Source organism: Cygnus atratus, chromosome 11, assembly GCF_013377495.2.
Source record: "Cygnus atratus isolate AKBS03 ecotype Queensland, Australia chromosome 11, CAtr_DNAZoo_HiC_assembly, whole genome shotgun sequence".
NCBI lineage: Eukaryota > Metazoa > Chordata > Aves > Anseriformes > Anatidae > Cygnus > Cygnus atratus.
The window spans coordinates 4,924,830-4,938,576 of record NC_066372.1 but is presented as its reverse complement, the minus strand read 5'-3'; the positions used below and the strand labels follow the sequence as shown (position 1 = coordinate 4,938,576).

General features: G+C 38.6%; 1 protein-coding gene across 4 annotated transcripts in view; it reads left to right on the top strand.

Annotated features, from left to right (window-relative positions):
* The window catches only part of THSD4 (thrombospondin type 1 domain containing 4), a 335,185-nt gene that overhangs the window by 89,474 nt on the left and 231,964 nt on the right, over positions 1-13,747 (top strand). For all 4 annotated transcript variants that reach the window (XM_035554004.2, XM_035554003.2, XM_050712995.1 and 1 more), the window contains one exon: positions 5,352-5,778. In XM_035554004.2, coding sequence (XP_035409897.1) covers positions 5,352-5,778 — 427 coding nt within the window. The remainder of the gene's footprint in view (positions 1-5,351; positions 5,779-13,747) is intronic.

Sequence of the window (13,747 nt, the reverse complement as noted above, 5' to 3'; positions counted from 1 at the left end):
TGCATTCCTTACTTTGTCTGACATCAGAGGAGAAAGAAATCAAGTTATGGTTCAGATGGAAGTGAGCCAGGAAACCTCTGTTTGGAGAACTATGGGGGAAGTATAAGGAGAAATGAAGTGATGAAAAAAGGGGAAGAATGCAAAAGATATGTATGAGAGTGGCTTTGTGAAGAACACTTCAGAGAGCAGGTAAAAGCCTAGGAAATCTGTAATGTTACTTGTGTATTTTAAAGATGTTATGTATCCTTGGTTCAAAGAGGGTTTCTATCAATATAAAAAACACTCCCACCAGCTCAGGAAATACTTCCTTCTTAGTGAACCTCAAGAACACTTGAGGTTCAAAGCATTGTTCTTAGTTCGTAAGCTCTGAGGCAATGATAATGCATTTATTTGCCTGTTGAGAGACATGTATGTGTGGGGCTACAGTTAGGAAAAGCTACTGCAACAAATTCCCTTTTTGTTGCTCAAAATGTGCTATAAAAGTTCTTGGTATTCTCAGCTGACTTGTCCTTAACATGAGATAAATTGCAAATAAATAGACCGATAAGAATACTAGCCAGTAATACTTATTTTAACATATATTTGCTACAGTCCTTACACTAACAGCTCAAAGACTGATTTCTTGTACTTGTCCGGGCAAATGTGTTTTTGAAATCAAGAATATATTTAGGTTGGCTTAAGTTTAAAGGTGCTTATCACTTTGTTTTTCAAAGTGCTAAACAGATTTGTCTGAACTATCAGGGAGGTGTGTGTGTATGTGGGAATTATGCCTAACAAGATTGCCAGATTGGCAGTAAACAGCTGTTATGCCTCTCCTCGAGATAAACACAGTAGATCAGAGATGTCCACTGGCTATGGTCTGACATGAAACACTTTGTGCTGTTACTTGCTTTTCAACATGTATTTTCTCTAAAGCAGTAATTTGCCTTTAGATGGTAACTCTGTTCTTGGTGGCATTTTTCCCCTCTGGTTTTCCATAGGAAAAGCTTTGTCAGAGTGGTTTAAAGCTCAGATCTTGCTCATACTGGGTTTTCAGTGTTTGCCTGGGAGATGTTGGCTGTAGTTGTTAAACTTCTCTTCAGTGGCAATACATCAACATCCTACTCATGCTCTTCTTAACCATTGTTACGTTAAGAAAGATGAGTCTGTTGGTTTTTAGCATACCTAGATATGCATAGTCTCCTGCTTTAAAATGACAGTCTAGCTTAGGTCTGGATAAGACACAAGGTTTAGGGGGTGCTTTTACTTGTTGATTCTTTTTTCTTCCTTTACTTGTTGCAGTAAATGAGAATGCAGCCCAGCTCTGACCTGAGTTGTGATGATGGTTGGTTGGTTGCTTGGTTTGCTTGTTTGTTTTAAAGAATTAAAAAAAAAATGGGAAAAAAAAGAGGAAAAAAAAGAAAAAAAGAAGAACAATAAAGAGGAGCTTTCCAAACCATGTTTTGAGGAGGAGTGAATAATGTGGGTCATGAGAAGGAATTGGTAAGTCCTGCAGTCAACTGAAAACTCCCAAAGAGCCATCAGGGCTTCGCCTACCTCCATCTCCTACCAGCAGATCAGAGCTGGTTTGAATTAGCATAAATCTAACAGTGACAACAAGGTTAGTTCAATTCTGATTATGAAGTTTCTACCCTGAGAAATATAAAAGCTAATTACCACCAAGCTATTTTTACAATCTTCTTAATTACATTGCAACAAACAACATTCCTAATTTTTAAGGATGTTGCCAAATGTGAAGGAAAGGTGCTTTAAGGCAAAACAGACAGAGCTAAGAATAGTTTCCATCTAGGCAATACTGGTTTAAATGAGTGCATAAACACTAATAAAAATGTTAATAATTAGACATTGAGTATTCCACTTTGTTTCCAGCAGTTTGTATGTTGAAAGAAATGTGATATTCCCAGCTATAAGCAGTTAACCTTCCATTTCATAGGAAGGGTGTTCCAATGAAAATTCCAGACCATAATTACTGCACCACCTGAGCAGAATGAAACTTGTATTTAGCAGTACACTGCAGTTGTAGTTGGGTTATGCTGGCCCTAGCTGTTATGGGGAAGAGGCAAAGGAGAGGACTCACCCTGGGTGAGCCTTGATGCAACCAGTCATGTCATCATAAGGGTGCTGGTGTCATAAGATACCAGAAATGGTGCCTCATTTCTTCATCAGTGGGGACTTCAATGCCATTTCCTGGTTACAGTGTAGAAGAAGTAGTCAAGATGAAATAGTAATTAACAGCAAGAATGTTTTTACTGCTTTCACTTCTTAGAAGCTGTTGTTGAATGGTTGTGGCAGCAATCAACCATTTTACAAGAAAATGTCTTCCTTCAAAATCATTTTTTCCTAGTTTCTGCAAATAATTTGATGAGATTGCAGCAGCTTTTGGACACTTCGTGCCCTCAGCAGTGGGTCTGTCTTTCATATAATATTTGTGCTATATTTAAGACTGGGATTTGTGCATTTCATTGTCTTATTCCAGGCTGGGGAGTCCTAGTTTGCCTGCGATTTCTTACACATCCTTCAGTTCTTTTCAGTTCTTATTCATGACCCTGAACTGGAGATGAACAGTCAAACATCAGTCTCATTTCTGACCTCTTGCTTGACCTCTTCAAGATTGCCAGGCAGCACTTCCTTCACGTAGGTCAGACATGTCCAGCTGTTCCTCTGTGGAAGATTCTAGTGTTTGTTGTTGCAATAAATTTGGCATATAGAAGGCTGAGACAGAAGCATATTCCTACCCTTCTAGTGGTCTGCAAATGGCTTATTGTTGTTATTCTCAGCTTTCTCCCCCTGCTAATGCCAAATGCAAGTAACCTAACTAGATCGTAAATTTCAAGAGCTAATTGCAACAGACCTGGCAGCTTCTGTCTGTCCCTGTCAGGGCACTGGCATGAAGCAGGCCGTCGTGCGCTTTGGAACAGCAGCCCACGTAGTCTGTGCTCCCTCCAATGAAATGTTACCTTCCTCCGTGACAGGAGCTGCTGCTGAATTTTGGATCTTGGACCCTTCAGATTTGGTGTGGTCGGCTTGACGAGAAAACTGCTGTTGGTCAGACTCCTTAGAGACTGGGGCCAGTGAAAATAAGGACTTGAATCTATTTTCCAAGATGAACCACTTTGCTCCAAAATCTCAGGTGCATTGCAAGAATTCTAATACCGAAGTTTTTCCAGAGCGAAAAAATATGACCAGAAATCTCAAGAAAGGAGGACTTTTTTTTTTTAAACTTGATATTACTCTTGCTTGGAAACGAAGGGTTATGTTAAAAATGAGAAATGGCAGCAATGTAGGAGAAGTCAATTGATTTGGCCATTTACAAATAAACAAAGAAGCAAACAACATATACGCAAAACTGTGCTCATTTAAATCCATTTGTTTTTAGTCTCATCTTCTAAACTAATTACCATTCATAATTTCTTTATATTTCCTCTCCTGTCTCCTTATGGGAAGCTAATTTTTCCCTCCCTTAATACCGGAAACACTCGTACTGCTTTTCTCTACTGTAACCACCAAAAACCCACCTCAGCAATGACCATCACGGTCACAGAGCAGATTAACTGGTATAAACAGCTTGAGAGTGCTGGCCGCTTATCTGCCAGGGTAAATCAACACTCTTGTTCACACATCCTTGAGCCAGGAAGATTAGTTAAAAGCCCCACGTGGCCCCAAAGCTAGAATGTTAAGTAAAGGACTTCCATGGTTTCCATGTAACAAGAGTCTGGGGAGAATGTAAGACTGAGGAGGAAAACAAACACAAGAAAAAAACAAACCCAATGAAAAGTCTTTGATCTGGTGGCTGTCTGATACCTGTAACGTTGCAGTTTCTAGAAAATAAGAATGTCAATTTATCACCTTTGTTTTTCACTGCAATTCAAGTCTATTATTTTATATATATTAAAGTATATAAATATATTTTATGGACAGAAGGCAAATGACCTTTTCTAAAGTGTGTCTCCCTTCCTGAGCTGCAAAGGTTAAACAGAACAGCTGGATTCACAGATTGCTCTCAACTGGGAGAAATATTTTTGTGAACTTTTTTCTTCAGACTGCTGCAGTAGAACAAGACCTGGTGGGACATTGAGTTGCACAGGATGGCAAGGAAAACGAGTGCAAGTGGGCCTATTGCTTGCAGATAAAATTCCAGGATTAATCCTCTTCAATACTATGACCCAAATGTCGTATTATTCATTTCATTTGTGATTTGGAGGGGTGTTTCTAGACTGAGTCCACTGAGTTTCTGTGGGTCTGTGGGAGACAGAGCTACTTTCCAGTGAGCACCTCCTGGCTGGCTCAGAGCTCTGTGCCCAGAGGTGGGGCACGTACGTTGCTGGACAGCATCGCTGTATGATGCTGGTTTCAAGTCCTGTGCCTGAGTTTGTCCATCACTATCCATTAGGAGTGAATGAAACTCCTTGGATCCTGGGTGCTGGTGAGCAAACTCTCAAGCTGTTGTCCTAGCTGTGTGTCGTACAACGCGTGCTCAGGCAGGGGAGCGACCTCAGCGTTGAGGACAGCAGATGAGGACATCTCCTGGGAGACATGCTCTCCTCGAATACAGCTCTCGTGCCTTCAGTTTTTCCTTACCCCATGACTTCCTATATTTCTCTTATGTGGTTTCATGCATGCTTAATATGGTCCAAAACATGGGGTCTTCAGTAAGTGAAAAGGAGATTAGTGTTCATGAGAGCAGGCCTCAAATTTCTGTTTCTGTCAAACTTTTATATAATGTTTTAGTAATGTACCATGAAAGGTGTTTTTTTATCTTGAAAACATAAATTGGCAGGTCATGAATTATTAATTAAATGTGTTGCTAATCCATACCTTGTGTATCTTTAAAGAAAACAAAACCAAAAAAGTAAAATTTAAATCTGCTGGCCAAAGAGGGAGGAAAAAATACGCTCTGTACCATAATAAGAATATTTTCCTGTATTCGTCATCCTTTCCAGATATGTTTTAGTAATATTTTGATCTTCCCCATCCTTTTTCTCTCTGTTTATATTTGAGTAGCAAATGAGGCAGAACCACAGGAGGCCTTTTAAAATGATAGAAAGTGTTTAATGATCTTTACCATCCTGCATTCAAATGTTCCTCTGTCATTACCCAAATCCACAGTAGGGATTCCCTGCTGTTATGCATCTCAAGCTCCTCAGAAACATGGTTATGAATTTCAGGACTACGGCTTTGATTCTCAGATTTCCATCTTAAAGGAGAGTCCTACAGATTAAAAGAACACCAACGTTACTACCCCACTGTTGCTTTGCACTGAGTAACTTAGACAAATAGCAAGTTATGTAAGTATCCAACAGCTCATTCACTTATTAATTCAGTAACTGTTTTCTCTCTCTCCCTGTTTCTAGAAGCAGAAACAGAAATCCTATTGGTCCAGGAAAGTATGGATATGGAAAAGTGCCATACATTTTGCCTTTACAAACTGATACTGGTCAGCAGCCGCAGAAACTTCGGAGGCAGCGACAGTCATCGAGGAACCATGCGTTTCATCAAAGTCCAAGTCTCATGAACTCTTACAGCCAGTCAGCTAGCCCTTCACTTCAACATGGGAATCTTTATCAAGAAGGTGGGCCTCAAGCTGGACACCAAGTCCTGGGACCCTCAGTTTATCAGTCATCTTCATTTCCAGTCTCTCAAAACTTGTTTCATAGCAGTGACTCAAGCCATCATGGGTCTGCATCCCATCAGGCAGTCCAGGGTCAGCCCCAGCCTCAAAGGGCTGCAGCTATTGTATGCATTGGCACCTACAAGCAATATAAACTCTGCAACACAAATGTAAGTCTGGATTTCTTATATTTAATTTTGGACAACTGTTGGTTTTCCCTAATGTGCTAGATGTTCATATAGTCAAGAAGTTAAGTTGAGCACTGTTTTTTAATTTTTTGAGTATTTTTCATGTACTTACTTTAAAAGTGTCTTGGTGAATACTAAAAGTAGATGTATAATATAGTAGTTATCTAAAAACATACCTTGAAGGATTTAAAGCAGTTGTTAAATCTACCAGTGTGTGCAATTCTGATTTGATAGACAGAGAAACCAAGTCACAGAAACGTTGAACTTTTTTTTCAATGTAAGAAATGAAAAAATGGCATTGAAATATACCATATTATGAAGGCTTCCTACTTCTCAGTCCCCTAAGATAAGGCTATCATTCTGGGAGGGCTACTTAGGATCTAAATAGCATTAGAGCCAGTACCTGGTAGCTTTGATCACTTAAGTACCTTTCCATGGTGCTGTGTGCATTCTGGAGCAGATGCTACTTTTATTAGCATCCAAACTCAGTGCTTTGATTTTGGCCTCCTAGCTTATTGGAGAGAAAATCTGTTCTGCGTTAATTTTAAAATAAAACTTAGTGTGTTATTGCTTCATTCAAAAATGTTTGGCTGGGTGTAGCTCTGTGCTCTGGGGCAGTCTCCCATTGTATGTGGGAAGCTAGTGAGGTTTTAGTATTTCTCCACACAAGCAATTTCTACCATGCTAAAATATTCTGTTTCTGGCTGTGTCACTTAAGTATTTCCTAAAGTATCTCATCTTAATATTTGTGTCTTACTGGGGCCACGAATGTAATGTCATGTCGCAAATGTCGAGAAGCTCCTCTGCGGTTATTAGAAGCAGGGTGCTCAAGCGTGCTCTCAGTGTGCTGACACATCAGGCCATGTATGTCTGAGTGAACGTGTGATTCTTCTGCATGTTTGAAATCCTGTCGCATTTAGTGGAAGGCTGCACAGTGGAGATGTAGCAAGAGAACGTACGATCAGGATAACAAAAAACTAACTTAAGCAGGTCAGATGAGTGTCTTTTTGCCTGGTAGTCTAGTGGTTATTGCATTTGCTTTATTTATGAATGAAGTCCATTGATTGAGCCTAGAGAAGTTGGTTGAAGAGACCCAATGTCAAGAAAGTTGGTTTAGTGTATTTTTCTGAAACAGAAAGCATGAAAGAATTGCTTTGAGCCTCTGAGTATAGTCCCCGTTACACAATGCTGTTTGGATTTTTTTTTTCTTATTTTTATTTTAAGGGAAAGGGAAATAAACTTGCTTAGTGGGCATTAATTTGTTAAGTCAGCGGTGCTGAATTTGCTCACTTGCATTAAAAGTGATATACAAATATTTCAGTGGCCAACACATGAACTCTGCTTTTCTCTAGTAAACCTTTCATTACAATGGTACCCAACACTTGTGTATTGCTTTGAATTACTCTCTAGGGGTTTTTACCACCATGTGATAAGCCTTTGTTTGGGATCCATGTTCCTTTTCAATATATCGCATCTCCTTGTGGTAATCCATATCTATTTTGTCCCTTACTGCATCAAGGCAAAAAGTGGGGCTGTATTCTGCATGATTTACGAAATATAACAGAAAGATTTCCAGGAAAGATCTCTTCAGAGAGCAAAAGCTGATAGGTGAGGAAGTTAGAAATGAGCTGGAGGAAAGAAGTAATTCCAGATAATCCCAGGTGGCCTAGGTGGTGGATAAGGAAGGTTCGTAGAGAAAACTGGTTGAGAATGGCAAGCAGGATGGGGAGATGAGGGCTGGGAGCTTGTGAATTAGACAGTGACAAGAAGTGCTGTTCAGTATGATGAGTGGTCTGGCCATTCCAGATTTTTTGTTGGTAGTAGGCTAACATAAGTGAAAATATTTTCACGTTAATTCTGGAGACCAAATAGGTGAGCATACTGTTGCTTCATCTTTGCCACGGTTGCATGTATAAATGCAGTTATAAAAAAGTTGTTAATATTACCTGAGAGTTTCAGTAAAGAGAAATTGTAGATGATGTAGCTCCTCCTAGGCATGGAACCCTACATAGTGATGGTTTTTATTTAATGGAATTTCTATTCCCCTCAGAGAAGCCATGACTGCTTTGGAGGCTATTTTTCTCTCTAGAATGTGGTAATTAATATAACTATAAAAAAGAAGTTGCTAAGAACAGTTTTAGCTATAAATGCCAGGATGAAAGCAAGACAAGGCTGATAGTGTTTCATCTTGTTTGCTTGTTCTTCCTGATTATATGCTTCTGCACATAGGTTTTAATTTAATTTTTCAGCAGTGACATGTACCAGAGGCCTTGACAGCATGCAGAGAACAGTGTCTCTCTCTCTTTTTTTTTTATACTTTTTCTTTTTTAATTCTTTCCAGAGCATAGCAAAACAGAAAATCTTGTTTATGGAGAGGAAAATAATCTGTTAAATTATACTGGTGTTTAGCCACTCCTACAGTTTCTCCTAAGGGCAGTTAATTAATAACAAATTAAGTCAATGTGCCTTGGTCCATTAGGTCATTTCCTCATTATTGTACATTTATTGTTTTTTTCATTAATAGCTGAACTCATTTTACATGACTGACAGCTCGGTTCATAAAAGTTAACCTTAGGCGTTCTGGTTAGAGAGAACCTAGGAAGTGCTTATATTTGCTCAAGTGGTTTGGCAGTTTCATTAAACCCATTTTCTCATTGTACCAGTAGCTTCCTCTCCTCAGTGCCTCGCGTCCATGTTTTGTGCGTGCCCACCCCTGAATGCACAGCTGCCTGGCACCTCTTCATGCAGGAAACAAGCAATAAGCATCTGTCCCTTACAAAGGGGCAGTACTGTGGGATCTTACTGAGACCATAAGCTGTTTGTAATGCAGTAAGATTCTCCCAGTGTAGTCTTAAGTTCCTCCAAAATGAAGGATCGATGTAAATCTTTGTTACTTCCCCCTGCATTAGAGGAAAGAGAATTACATGGGCGCGTGAGTAAAGTAGAGTTTGAATGCCAACTTGTTTGCGTTTTGTCACCAGAACAGAGGAAACAACTGAAATGGAACATTTATTTACTGAACCCTTTTTGTTACTGATTCTCACAAGCACTGCCAAGTCGCTAGCTCTTTATGAGTGGCTGAATGTGTGAGCGTGTTTGTAAATTAACTTCAGGCTGAGAGTTGCTTGAGGAGTGTTCACAAGGCAACTTTCAGGGCTCTGGATGTTCAAGCCTGCTTGTGCAGTGTGAATTTGGTAAGGCAGAGTAACCCTTTAAAAAGTCAATTTTATCTAATTTAATATAATTTTTGTAAGACACACAGTGAGTTGTGGCTTATTGGTAAGGACGTTTAACGCTCAGTATGCTGTCTTTGGGGGAGTGCAGGCAAGAAGGCCCTGCTTGCCCGACAGCTCGCTCCCTTTCTTGTTCTGCAGTCCTCGCTTCCCAGGTTGCACCCATGCGGTTCGGTCTGCAGGCACACGGTAACCGTGACCAAATACATGCTCTGGTTATGGAACTTGTAAAGTAAGATGGTGACTGTTTCGTGATGCAATTACAATACAGCAAAAAGCATGGAAAAAATAGAGGAATTCATATACAAGTTGCACCATGCAGAGCAACACAAAATGCACATACAGCCTAAATTGTCTTTAGCTATTGACTGAGGTATGTTCTTGATAAAGTTTATATTTTTGCTTTTGTATGAATTTGCAAAAAACAAGCCAAAACATATAGAAGACTAAGCTGAGGTTAGGTAAGAGGCTTACGGCCAATCCCTAGCTCTACCATGATGGGGTAAATTGTTCCATTCACTTCAGTGCCTACAGAATATTAATGATGATGATGCTAATTTTGACTGGTATGAGTCAGTCCAACTTTCCACTGGAATGCTTTTTTTGATGCAGAATTCTAATTTATTCTAATTAAATAGGAATGAAATGTTCCGCAGGATTGTTTTGAGTCCATTTAAAACTGACGTGCTCTGTCACCTAACCACATAGGTAGGCATTGGCAGGTTCCCTTGCCGTATGGGATCTCGGGCTGAGTCACCAGCTTGTTGGCATTCTGCCCAAGAGTTTTTGGTGATTTCCACTACATCCATACATTTCCATTGAAGTATTTCCCATGTTTCAATTTTTAACAGAGGTGTAAGTGGAAATGTTTAATTTTGTGTTTAACAGAAGATGTAATTCCCTGAAGGCCTTTTCACAAAAGCTGCAAGGAAGTGTGCATTCTTGAATGTAGTTGGGATGCTCAGATAATGAGAAAATGACAAATAGATGGCTATGTATTTTTAAGGTAACTTTATTTTTTTCAACTGAAAAGCCCCTTTTTATTCCCAAAGAGCTACTGTGTGGTTTGTTTATTCTCTTTTTGAGATTTATGTAGAGTAGGTTTTTGACATAAGTGGAAAAGCTGGGTTATGATGACTTACCTCTTCCTGAGGAAACAACCTTGACTTTATGTCAGGAATTTTCCCTTCGAACAATGTGGGCTTGTGTGTACGTTTGGTACTCTGACATTCTGTGGCTATGTAGGAAACTTATTAAAAGCTTATGTGGGTTTACATTACTTTGGGTTGTGCTGACATTTCTTTGAGTGTTGATATTTGCAGCAGAACTTCATAAATATTAATACAGAATGCATTATCACTGATAGATTTACCTTATCAGGCAGTGGCACAGAGATATCGCTTGTAAAACATCCTACTTAGTTTGGTCAATTGTCCCTCGTGTTCAAAAGAGTTGCATAGAGACATCTTTGATGGAGCTCTTGGACCACAGTTGTTTCCTCTGCATCTCTCTGTACTTTATGAAACTCCCTTCAACAACTGAAGACTGCAGTAGAAAAAAAGTATTATGATGTACTTATTAGAATTTGAATAAATTATATGAAAGTGGATGACTTAAATCATGAGGAAAAATAGGTTGGTGTAATTTCAGAAGCTTTCTGTAACAGTTTTATTCCACGAGCGTGCTGTGTACACAAAGTCAACTCTTCTACATCAAGTAATTATTACTAGGTTAATTGTTTATTAATTTAGTTAAATGTATGTAACATGGCAAAAATCATAAATGTTATATTTTTTTTTATGTCCAGGGGCTTATGATTTTTATTTAAAATTCAGTTACTTGCAAGATAATCTTATAAGTTATATTAAACTGATCTAGCATCTAGGAGTCCAAGGGTCATGCTCTAATACCCTGTTGTGCAAAGAACTGTGAAAACATGGACTTAAAAAGCTAGGTGCCACATAAAAATGTGCTAATGTATATATGGCTACAGGCATAGCCTGTATTCTCTGGGCCAGGGAGAAATGATCAGTAGGATCTGTAATGTTCTCAAGATAACCTCATCATACAGAAATCATGAGATTTTATCTTTTTCCAAAGACAATTTAGTAATATATAAATAAAGTATTTGAGACATCTATGTACTGTTTGAAGTTGGATGGTGCAGGATATGTCTAAGGATTGCTGAAGATTCAGACCTTCATTTATGTCTAGTAATAGCATGATATAAAAACATTAATTCATATAACTGTCTCAAAATTAAAAACAAAATGTGTATCATTTGTTTCCTAACTATTCAGCAGTCTAGGAGTGGGAGGTTTGATTTGACAGTTGGAATTGTCTGAGATGTCACTTTTTTTTATTCTGAAAAAGAGTGAATGGAATGTATATATCACAGAGGAGAGGAAGAGGGAAAAAGATCCATGGTATCCAATCACTTCATCAATTGTGTGAATAACAGCATTAGCATTTAAAAATACTGTAGAGTGATTTGGAAACTTTTTTCTAATATGTGTTGAACTGAATCACTTTTTTCCCCCACAGTGAAACATTACTGTGGAGTGACTGAGTGGTGCATTGCCTTGCCATCACTCAAACCTCTGTGCCAAGTTTTGAAGAGGAAACTAATCAGTGAAAATTGGGAGTTCGGAATTTCAACCATCTGAAGTCAGCTGGTTGCATTCCTGACATATCTGTAGATTGGTTTAATAGAGTACTGTAAATTTTAGTAGTTTTTTTTTTTTTTTTTTATCAATATGGACAAGTGTTGCAGGAGATATTTTATGGCATTCCAGCCTGACTTTGCTTGTTGGTGTCAAGTGATACTGACAAAAGTGTTTGTCTGAAATTCTGGTGCATAATTATTCAATACTCCTATAATTCAAGGAAGAATTTTGCTTTTTGTTCATATGTTAGTTTAATTGTATACAGGCTTTAGAAGCAGGGGAAACTGCAGATGTCTAGAAATTGTTGAAGGGAAATCCCTTGAATTAATTTTAAAAATATGTATTTTTTTAAATGTTGCCTTTCTGAACATTTGTTAACTATTCCCTTTAATTACAGGCATAGAAAACACCTCCTATCAGATGACACTATCTTCTTTAGTACGTGAAAGGAGTAATTTTTTTCTGGTATTTTTACTGGATTATTTCAGTACTGATGATAGTAATGTACTATGCGTTTTCAAGAACATGAATTACATAATGGCAGGAATTTGCAGAGAAAGTGCCTGTCAGTACACTCCCAACCTTTGCTTGTACTGACCGAGGTGAGTGGAGGAAGAAGGAAATACAGGAGAAGCTGCCAAAAATTAAGCTAAGGTTGCTGAAGGATAAGGTGGTCCGACAGCAATGCTGTTTCTAGTGTTGTTTTTTTTTTTTTTTAAACCAGGACTCTGAATCTGCAAACAAAAATTCATGTAGAAAGTTAGGAAACAAACGTAAGATTACAACTAGCAAGAAGGTGTTCCATTGCCTGACAAGGAAGTAGCTGTGTTGGAGGATGGTAGTACCAACCCTTTCCCTCAAAAGTGCTGAAAACAGGAACTTGGCACTACATGCTCCATGGTGCTCAAAAGAGTTAAATATGATTTTTTTTTCTTCCCCATATGAAGAGCTAACTGCATACAGAACAGTGCAAAACCCAGAAATAATTAAAGCAGTGGTGATACTTAAATTCATAAAAATCAGGCAGTGATGCTCTGTCTCTGCTTTGCTAGTACTTTGTCAAAGCGCTTTGTCAAGACTGCTATGTGTATGCCAAGAAATAACACCTTTCCAGGCACCATATTGCACATGCGGAGATATGCAAGTTTAATTAATGAAACAGAGTTTCTTTCTAGTGGTAGGTTGGTAAGGCTGTTGATCTTCCAACTCTTGACTTATAGTTGTGGAAAAGCCAATCTCATATTTCTTTTATTTGTCCCTGCAGTGTTAGTGAGGCAATGGGTGATCTGTGGTGGGTAGAAGACAGGGAAATAGCCTGTACCCCTCCATGCCATCTATCTTCTGTTTTTAGCTGCAATAATGTCCTAGCCAAGTAATGTATTGTTTTCTTTTTCTGTATTTTTGGTTGCATTATCATTTGCTATAAATACCAAGCATACTAATTGTCTTGGAAAATACCTAGTTATTCACACACCGAGAAAGGATTGGACTAAGCAAATTGCACCATAGGTGAACTTTTTCCCCAAAGTGGCAGAGTGCCCGCGTCCAGAAGCTGCAGACCATCTTTACTGTGCACATCCATTGTATACCTCCTAGGTTCTATAGTTAATGAGACAGTGATTACATAAGTAACTTTGAACTAAACATTCCTGTTTCATCCCCAGAGTAATTCCATCCTGCAAAATGAATGACTCAGAGGTCATATGAAAAAACAGTGTAATCATACAGATGAGAATGGGCCTCTTAGGCACACAAAAAAAAACAAATTATATAGTAATTTGCAAGGGCAATTTGGTGTCTTCTAAGTTGAGGTTAAGCGTTCTTTTAATGTCCTGTAGTGTACTGTATGGAACTTTACAGTTTCAAAACAAAAAGGAAAAGGCCTTTAAAACCAGAATTCTATCCCATGATAGGTCAGTATTCACAGGACTGATTGGGTCGTTGCAGTTGAGCCAGTGGTAGGAGTTCAGCCTTTACTAGTACTATAGGGCAATGAAAATGCTTTGTCATGGTGTTCACTTTTTTTTTAACACAGGTGTTTCAGCCATTCTT